Source organism: Opisthorchis viverrini (genome assembly GCF_000715545.1).
Source record: "Opisthorchis viverrini unplaced genomic scaffold opera_v5_178, whole genome shotgun sequence".
Taxonomy (NCBI): domain Eukaryota; kingdom Metazoa; phylum Platyhelminthes; class Trematoda; order Opisthorchiida; family Opisthorchiidae; genus Opisthorchis; species Opisthorchis viverrini.
Window position 1 is genome coordinate 718,080 of NW_008751835.1, and position 10,227 is coordinate 728,306.

At 43.5% G+C, this 10,227-nt stretch overlaps 1 protein-coding gene across 1 annotated transcript; it reads left to right on the plus strand.

The window, feature by feature from the left end:
• Nucleotides 1-6,063: 6,063 nt before the first annotated feature.
• T265_07629 (hypothetical protein) lies at nucleotides 6,064-9,987 on the plus strand (the record flags this gene model as incomplete). The annotated part of the gene is made up of 2 exons (XM_009173197.1): nucleotides 6,064-6,221; nucleotides 9,744-9,987. The coding sequence occupies 2 exons, from the start codon at nucleotides 6,064-6,066 to the stop codon at nucleotides 9,985-9,987; spliced, it is 402 nt and encodes a 133-aa protein (XP_009171461.1).
• Between the last annotated feature and the right edge of the window lie 240 nt (nucleotides 9,988-10,227).

Consider the following 10,227-nt stretch of genomic DNA (forward strand, 5'->3'; position numbering starts at 1 on the left):
CAAGAAGGGTAAAACCGGTCATGGGCTTTCGACGGATTTTCAGCAACCTTATGAGTAGTACATTACAAAGACATACATGTATCGCGATTTCTCGAATATCCTAGCGGCTGAAACATGGGGCGGCCTGGTGCAGTACATTCAGTTGCCTGGAAACATCAAAAGCGAGTGATTCAGCTGGGTTCTAGGTGAGTCTCTCGAAAAACCAAATCAGTTTGCAAATGAGTGTGTTTCGCTAATGTCAATGTTCCTGTCTTCTTATTCTCGTCTACTAGGTAATTGTATCCAAGTTTTATGCTCATAAGATTCAGATAGTGACCAACCCTTGACTTGGCAGAGGAGTATGAAGGAGATCACGAAACGCTCGGGTGCTGTCGGTGCTACTCGCCTTCCAGGATGGGGACCGCGTGATCCTCACTGTGCCTGATTGGAGACACTACAAGATATGGCTGCCAACCAACGTCAGTGGCGTTCTTGTTGTCAGTTTCTATCCAGATCGCCTGAGTGAGTGTCTGGAGGTGTAGGCACCTCATAATGGTTGTGGTAAACTAGCACTAAGTCCCTTTCCCGTACACCTTTATTCTTTTCTATACAACAAGGCTTTCAATTAGGTCATAGTTGTATGGCAGTGAAGCATCGGTGTTGGACACTGATGTCATGCTATTATTATTTTATTATTATTTTGGATAAACGGATGTTAGAGGGTGACATTTTGTCAAAACGAGTCAGTTGGCTGATGGCAAACCTGCAGCTGATTCCAGAAAAGAGAAAGCCTTGAAGGAGTTTTCACCTTTGCGGAGGCTTCTGGTATACAGGTGTATACTTACGTTACATCTTTACTAGGAACTATGGGCTACCTTCGGAACCTTGCTTACTCTGACCAGCCCTTTGAAACACGCTTTTTCGTCTGCGTGTGTGTCACGTAACACTTAGATATTGACTTACTAGGTACCACTCACTGATTGTTTATCCGAACCAGACATAGGTTCTCATGAAGGACATTATAAAAATAACATTCAAAGCGTCTGACCCGATAATTAGCACACTTTTATCACGTCTGACAGTGATGATTTGTGGGAACATTTGGTCAACGCCTTCGATAGTCAACCATTTCGCTCAGTCATTTAGATTGCATTGGATCAGTCAAATTGTCTGATGAAAGGAGCCTTGCAATAAAGGGGATTTGTTTGTATGGCGTACAGCCGCAAAAGAAACCAAATAAACTAGTGCAACGAAGGCAATGCCTTTGAAGTTGGTTACTGAATATCCCAAGTTAGTAGTCCATGCAGGAACCAATGAGACTCAGCGGTGCTGCACGGCTGATTTACAATGGTGCAGTTTAGTTGTTCTCCAAGCTCACCTAATCTGGGCATTATAAGTTAGATTGTCACATCGTCCTCCAGAAAAATCAAGGGTTTTCGGCACGCAGTTGATATTGTCTGAGGTTATGCAACGCCAGATAGTAGTCTACAGGGAATTTAAGACTAAATTATCAAGATTCATGAGAGTATTCACGGACAGACCAATCAAGCGGTAGGAATATCACAGGAAGAGCTAGAAAGAATCCTCCTAATTGGGCGGAAAGAGAATTCTATGTGGTAATTCAAGTGAAATGGCGAAGTTTAAAGTTCAAGGCATTTTTCCGAACAATATATACATCACTTTGCCCTATATATTGGCAACATCCATGTGGGCAGTTCACAGTAACTCGAAAATATGTGTCCGTTATACGCCTCCTGTACAACTCACCTCGCGGACATACAGTAGTTTTAGCCCAAACGTTTGGCTTCACGTGAGTATTTAAACAGAGATCAATAATTGGCAAACCAATCAATCACACAGATAACAAATGGGGAATACCTTTGGTCTTAGCGAGTGATACAGCTGAAGTTTCTTTTCCAAGTCGATTTAAGCTCGTGGAGTTTAACTACCTCTTGAACCTGAGGAAGGATTGGACCGATGGTGGGCTGTTGAGGAGATTTTACCAGCTTAACAAGTGCTGTTATGTCAGTTTATGAACTCGTGTCAATTTGAACGTGATAACGTTGTGACACTCAGTCATAAGGCTTACAACGAAAACCAATAATCGCAAAAGTGACCTATATTTTTCACATCAATCCTAATGAAGCATAACATTTCCACCTCCGAAGCAAGTGTGTAACTTTAAGGGTGATTTTCACGGGTTTGCAAAAAACTAAGATCTCGGTGAAAACTGAGGCGAAGGAAGTGAACTTTCCAGGATGAGATTATAGGAGGGAGAATAATTCACAAGAGAAAAGAAGCTTCTACCAGGTCTCATTGAAAAGCAGAAAAATGCGTTGGGTATAAGTGTTTGCGGGATTCGGACTGCCCCATTCCTGTCCCTTAGCAGCTTTTCTGGCCCACTGGCACTGGATTCGAGTTTTCTTCCATCACCAATGCAACTGCTCGGCTGTGCCATCATACAGCCTGATGTACAGTTAGATATACTGTGGTTTGGCACCCGTTTCCCGGTTGACTAGGTGAACTTTTCGCGTTACCTGTCCGTTGACCTCTAGTCAATACAGCCAATGTAAGCAAACATCCGATGCGGCTGAGATTTGTGCAGTTTGCAGATCATTATCGTCAACAATCGAAGATCGGGTAGGAGGGCTAATGGCAGTATGAAGTTCTGTTGCTAAAAGTCTTTTAGCTGGAAGATTTTTTATTAGCCAGCAAGCTTTAACTAACGAGATGGTAAAGTTGCGATGTCAGCCGTTTGCTCTCTCATGAACCCGACTCTCTGGGTGAAAAATGTAACAGTTTAATCTTCGTCATGTAATACTCATAATGTTTCTGAAAATTCGCTGACAGCCCACTACTGGTTTCGCCCTTCTTAGGGCTCATCAGGCAGGCGCAGTTCCCGAGTTTCCGTCGAAATTATGTTCTACTTGAAACCAAATTGCCCGAAATGAGCGAAATGCACTCATTTGTAAACTAATTTGGTCTTGCGAGAGACTCACCTGGAACCCAGTTGAATCTCTCGTTTGTGATGTTTCAAGGCAAATGAATGTGCTGCACCCGGCCGCCTCATGTTTCAGTCGCTACGATATTCAAGAGATCTCGACGCATTTACATTCGTAATGCACTACTCACAACGTTGCTGAAAATTTATCGACAGCCAACGACCCTTCTTGGCAGTCAGCTGGGTTCCAGGTGAGTTTCTCGCAAAACCAAATTTGTTTGCAAATGAGTGTATTTCGCTAACAGTTTAGTTTGTTATTTTATTCGTGTGGTAGCCACAACTTGGCGTTTTACCTACTGATGAATGGTAAGTAGGTTGACTCAAGCTTGTTTATGCGTACCGCTGAAGAATGTCTGAAAGCAGTGTAAATTCTTCAGTGCGATTTGAATGATGACAAGAAAAGACAAGGAAACTACCAAGAAAAACGTCAAGGATGGGCCGAAGTGCAAGAAAGTATGAAGTGGGAAGCCAGGATCCAGGTAGGGGAAAGTGGAAGGGCCCAGAGCAAATCAATGGGAATCGGAATAAACTAGTTCACACTTCGTGAAGAGCATGGTTGTCCAATCTGAGTGAGCTCTATCAAATGAGACTTGAACAGCGAGCATGTTGAAGCGAGAAGATCAATTCATCAGGCATGATCAGTCTGTTGGTTTAAGTTATTTGGTTGTCCTTCGTTCACCAGCCGTTCTCCACATCTTTCTATCTGTCTTTTTGATCTAACCGTTGTTCCCTATGTACACCTTTACTCAGCAAGCAAACCAAAATGATTCCTTTTTAAGTATCGGGTATCTGTTCCGTATCCGTACTCTATGCCTCCGAAACACACGTACAAGACCCCAGTTCGACCATACTCTTACAACTGCTCTAACTTTTAATCTTTGTCTTTCTGGTGCTCCTGATTCAATGGTTAGTGGTCTCCACAATGTGGAAGTTATACTGAGTGGAACCGGATTCTAGTAAAGAGTTGTCTTTGCACTTTTCTGTTGACTTACTGAATTAACATCAGGGCGTTTCAGAGCAGTCAACAGTGTTTATTTGCTGTTTCACCGTACGTTCCAACAGCTACTATCTCTGAGACTGAGAAATTCGGCTTCTGTCGATAATCGTCGTGACTGATTTGGTCAGCAAGAAGTGCCGGTGATTTAAATGCTCAAGTCGGATGAATAAATCAGAAAGAAACCCATCTTGCTGGCATCTCTAGGACTGGTGGTCGTTGGCTTGTTCGCTGAGCTGGGCAATTTGATTGCAAACGTTTCATCACCAATCGAGGTGACATCATCAGTGCGTTATTGTGGAGTCAAAATGCCCAGTTCAGAGAACAAGCCAACAATCGTTTTATTTTAGTTCATCCCTCGCAATCCATTTGGAAAGAAATGAGTTGCTTACAAAACTCCTGCTTGCCAACAGCAAATTGGCAGCTTTAATTCTCAGCCTGCATAATGTGTAAACATTTTATGGTGCTCAGGACTAGAATGCGTCGTCAAGACTACGCTCATGTAAACTAAATTTACAAATGTGGTATTGGAAAGGGAATCGCGCCACTCCTGTGTCCTCAAGCGCTTTCCATGGGCATCAACAATAAAAATGCTTGCTGGATCTAGAAGCCAGTAGGGTAAAATCTATCGCACAAGCAGAAGCTCGGGAGGCAGTCCTTTGTAAAAGAGGTAGCAAAATTGAGCGCAATACAGAATTATGATACTTCGGTTTTGCCGATTTACCAAGCCAAAGAACAGAATAAATTCCCAGTCTCGAGTACTTCGAAGAAAATAAGTAAAAGTCACCTTGCGGACAAGGGTGTATGACTATCACGTACGGCATGAAGTTTGATTGCTTGACTTTCGAGACACCCATAGACACCACCGCCACATTAGTGCAATAGACAAATACAAAAAGCACCGACTGGATCCCGATTATTGGTTATTGATCAAGTGGGCGCAGTTGGGCGCACTGATGATATCTCCTCGTATGGTGACGAAACGTTTGCAAGCCAAATGCCAAGCTCGGCGAACAGATCAACAGTTAACTGATCAACAACCAATAAACTCACCCGAACTACCAATGGAATGAAGAAGGCCTTCACTGCGGAGTTCCTCATTAGAAAATGCCAACTGATCGGTTACAGACTATTGGACAGAGAAGTAAAACTCTCATTTGCATCTCATTCACAAAAATGGACATCCATCTTCTGAACGCGTCTTCTTAAACTTTCCCATATATTCATTGGCTCCACTCATTCATTGCTCAAATCCAAGCACGTGCTACAAAGCGACTCCACAAATTCCGCAACAGATTTCTCCTTTTCAAGAGACGCAAAGCGAATTTCCAAGAACAACACATTCTACTCGCATGCCTCCCCATCAGTAGTATCACCGTTACACAAATATTTCAACACATGGATCCCGATGTTTGGGCTTACTCCAGGAATCGCAACTTCCGGACATAAATCCCAAAATAGGGACTCGCTACTTGGATGGTACAATAGTCATACTCGGAAGAAGTAAACTGCAACGAACTACTTGCGTAATAAATGGCGTTTCTGAGGATATTCAACTCACAAAGGAAGAAGGAAATGATGAAAAGTTAGTATTCTTAGACGTTGTTGTCAAGAAATGGCCAAACGAGCAACTACAAAATGGCGACGCATGTAGATCAAAGTTTCAGCTATCACAGCAATAACCCAAAGTGTCACAAACGAAGCTATCTCCTTTTCAAGCGCATCGAGACGCATTTTGACACCACAAAGGTAAAAGTTAAAGGAGAGAAACGCTTGTGCAAAGTATTTTTTTAGGGAAATGGATACTTCAGGAACTTCATCTGGCGGACCCTCAGAAAATTCAACTAGGCCAACAAGGAGAGGACAAACGGATCACACTTCCACATACCGGGAGCAACTGTGAAACGGGTGTACCAGTGTTACGAGAGTTTAACACAACCGTGACCCGAAAGCCTGCGAACACCTTACGGGAGACACTCTCAAACCCAAAGGAACGATTGGAAACAATTATAAGGACCAACGTCGTATAAGAGATTCAGTGCAGCAACTGCGACAGCCAGTACGTGGGATAAAACAGGAAGGAAGATGCATGCCAGAACACATGAACATAGTTGCAGCCAAAAGGCGCGGCCAATTTTCACTCGTCCTTGCGCACAAGATAGGCACAAACTCGACTGAAGCAAAATCCGCCTATTGGCCAAAACAAAAAGAAGAAAGGAGCATGAACAGATGGAAGTGGTACAGCCAGTACGTGGGATAAAACAGGAAGGAAGATGCATGCCAGAACACATGAACATAGTTGCAGCCAAAAGGCGCGGCCAATTTTCACTCGTCCTTGCGCACAAGATAGGCACAAACTCGACTGAAGCAAAATCCGCCTATTGGCCAAAACAAAAAAGAAGAAAGGGCATGGATAGATGGAAGTGGTACCTTACTGGAAAGGTCATCAACGAGCACATTGAAATCGACCCTGTCTAAGGTTAAAAGAGAATTCCAGTATATTTCAAGGGCTCCGAAATTTCAGGATATTTTTCGCAGTCACCCTTGAGATGTCTCTAGTACCATCCAACTGGTCCAGTGGCCAATGATTCACATTGCAGACTTCTCTCTCTCTCCAAAGTTCTGAGTGTTAATCCAGTTTCAGCTAAATTCAATGCATCGTTTTCTTTTTTGTCAAGTGTTGTATTCTTCTTATTGGAGTCAACCCTTTTTCTCTAATATTAAGCGGTAATAGTGTGTCTGTATTCTCCTCAAAAACACTAAATATCCCGACGTGTCGACTATAAACCTTCTACTGAAGGCGTTCACAGCATGGCTAGATATCTCTAGCAAATTTCGTTACACTCGATTCGAATCTCTGCCAGAAATGTATTCAAAGTGCACGTCAATTCATGTCTAACAAAAGGGCTCGAATTGCTGAGGTCTGTCCGAAGCTACAACAAAATTTTGTTGTCCTTCTCAGTCCACATTTCCAACAGTCGGAATTACTACACACCAAAATCTCAAAGGCCTAGCATAACGTGATATCTGATAAACCCTTTGAGCCTCACCCCGAAATCGATTCTCCTATACTCTCAGCCGTATTGATAAAGCTCTAGACTGAAAATTCACAACCTGCAGAATACACTATAAGTTAAAATACACTAAATTGTATAAGTCGATTGTATGGAGTCACCAGTGCGTCAAACCGTGGTGGTAGCTTTTTCTGTGTCCATGCCTTCGCAACCCCTCCAATGTCCAGCGCACGTGCGCACACAGGCAACCAAGCAAGCCCAATTTTCTTGGTTCAGGCAGACAAACTCAAATAAAAGCGCGGCTTCATCAGGTAAACAGTTTATTCCAAGCACTGGCTAACCAGATCTCCTTGACCAGCCCCGAGAACCACACACGCACACATACGCGTAAGTGTAACTACCCGTGACAGATGAACTGCCAGAAGACGACAGAAAATAATAAAACGATGGTTCGTATAAACACCTTTTGGAAGATGATTCACTATACTGCGAAGTCCCTCCTCTACCCCCCACGTCCATCCGTCCACACACTGTGATAACCATAAGGATAACCTTTTGGTTCGCAGTAAGATGACCGAAATACGATGTTAATGTTAACCTCTTGGTGTACGCACAGGTTGCGGTGGCGGTTGGTTTGATAGACTTTCTTGACGCCTGGATGGGACAAAGGGTAAACAAGACGCCTGTCCTCTCCAACGTGTGTGTGTGTGTTGGTTAGACTACCCAAGTGATTTTGGTGGATTAGTTAGCGGGAAATCCTCCACCACCTTGGGAAGCGGAATGCGGAGGAAAACGACTTTTATGTCTGAAAAACATGTACCGGAATGGTTGATAATATTGGGCATTTACTTACAGCGTTTTGCCAGCCTTACTGTGATAGGTTAAATCAAAGTGAAAAGAGTATTACACAAAGTGTCTTTCTCAATACTACAGTGACTGCAGCATTTCGTCGTTTCAAAATCGATAGTCTTGTCTGAATATTCTTTGACTGATGAATTTTCATAAGGTCTACAAACTGCCAGGCGCTTATTCCAGCTGGATAAGGGTGAACAAGCCAGGCTGAACACTTTTCATATTGTTCTGATGTGGTTATTCTTGTTGGTTCAAATGGAAAGAAGAACCAGTGAAGCCTTAAAGCGTGCCTTTCTTTGGCCTTGATTTGAACCCCGGAGGCGAGTGTGTCGCCCCTATTGTATCAGTGCATGTCAAAAGAACCGGAGTTGTCACATGTTCGAGTTCTGTGGTGGATAGTTTCCCCAATGAGATTTCAGTGGGTATGAACGTTCTCAGAACGCGACAAGTTTTCGAAACATACTTGTAATTATCTAAGTAAGCTATATTAGTTGGTGGTGGCTATTCAATGGACGTTTATCAGGTGTGATCCAGTAGTGTGTTAGCAAATCTGCAGAGAGCCATCAGAGTAAGACAAAAACAAACTCTCAACGGGGTTAACTGACCAATCCGCGTACAGTGACTTTAAAAGCGGACTCAGCTAGACGAAACGGCTGCAGCCATCCTAACACCACTTATGGATTCAGGCATCATCAGTCCGGCAGTCTACTTAACGGGTGGTTTGAATGTGCCGCTGCTCTGTTCATATACAGTGGCCGGAGAATGTTTCCACTATCTAGCTTCTGGAGTATGTGCAACTCCTAACAAGCGTCTGTTCGAAAAATCAGGGCACGGCCAACGGATCACCTGTCAGCTGGATGTTTGAGCTCAGTGTGACCTTGAACCTTATATTACGCTAGAGGCAAATGCATTCCTTATCTCGTGCATGAGTATTTAGTTCTTAGATCAGTATTTGGTTGGATTGGTGAACCAAGCGTCATTGTGCGGATTTCTCCACTTAGTGAGGAGCGCATTCATCCCAGGGGTGATGGCGATCAATTAACATAGTACTAATGATTGGGTTGTGTATTCTATGTACGGATTTGGTACACAGATTTCTGTAAGGAGTCTATGGGTTTTTCAGTCACTGTTGGTGTAATTATTCGAATGCATATACGTCCAAGTTTATTAAAAGTATTACCGCTTTATAGACACGATTTTCTTGTTCCCGTCTTGGTAGATAGGGTTTGCACGGAATTCCTTCGACAATGTTTCATCGCGTGACATGCGCCTTGTATGTATTCCGTTCAGCTGTACCTCAAGATTCTCATAGGGTGATGGCCCCAAAATGCGCCATTCGGATTTTCGTTGTCGATACGGAATTAGAGGACCTTTATCTTGCCAATGCTTTCATCCTAAGATAGTTTTGCGCGTCTACAACCGGTTACTAGAGTTTGTCTCCAGTGTTTTGCCCGTTAAAAAAGCTCACGTTACTGTAGCAAAACACGCCATTGTTTTTTATAGCTCGGGTTATGGGTGATTTTGCAATCTCTTCTCAACTATGGTCGTAAAAAGACGATACTCGGTAAAAGTTCTCTTCGCTGGTACCTAGTTGTGTTGGTATTCAGCCTTACACAAACAAAATCCCAGATCCGTGCTTGGAATGACGTATTATGTGTCAAAATGCAATCCTTTTTAGGGATAGCTTGACTGGGGAGCTTTGACTGAATAGCTTTACATGAGAGACACTGCTGCTGCTGAGGCGGCCTGTGTGCAGCACATTCAGTCGTAGAATATCATAAACGAGAGATTCAGTTGAGTCTCTCGTGGAAACCAAATCGATTTGCAAACGAGTGTATTTCTCGAGAATACTACTGTTACTTTTGATGTTTGTGACTTTCGGAATTCTTTTTACAAACCAAAGACAGAATAGAAGGCGTGGAACTGGCAAGCGTGTGGAGAACGGTCTTGAGTCCATCGAACTAACACATGTTCGTGCGCGAATATCAGAGGGAGGAGTAGTCATCGTCTGGGTCCCACTCAACCTTACGCACCTCCCCCTCCCCCTCCCCCAACTAAATTGTCATATGCCCACCAAGATCAAGGAACATCGACCAATGGGACCCGAGATTAATCATCAAGTGAAGCACCCTGAAGTGGAAGATTAAGGAACAAAAAGCGATTGGAACTAATTTCAAGTAGAACATAAGGTTGACGGAAACCCGGAGACTGCGCCTACCTGATAAGCCCCAAAAAGGGGCGAAACCGGTCGTGGGCTGCCGATGGATTTTCAGCAACCTTATGAGCAGTACATTACAAAGATATACATGTACCGCAATATTTCAAATATCGTGGCGACTGAAACATGAGGCGGCCTGGTGCAGCACATTCAGTTGCCCGAGAACATC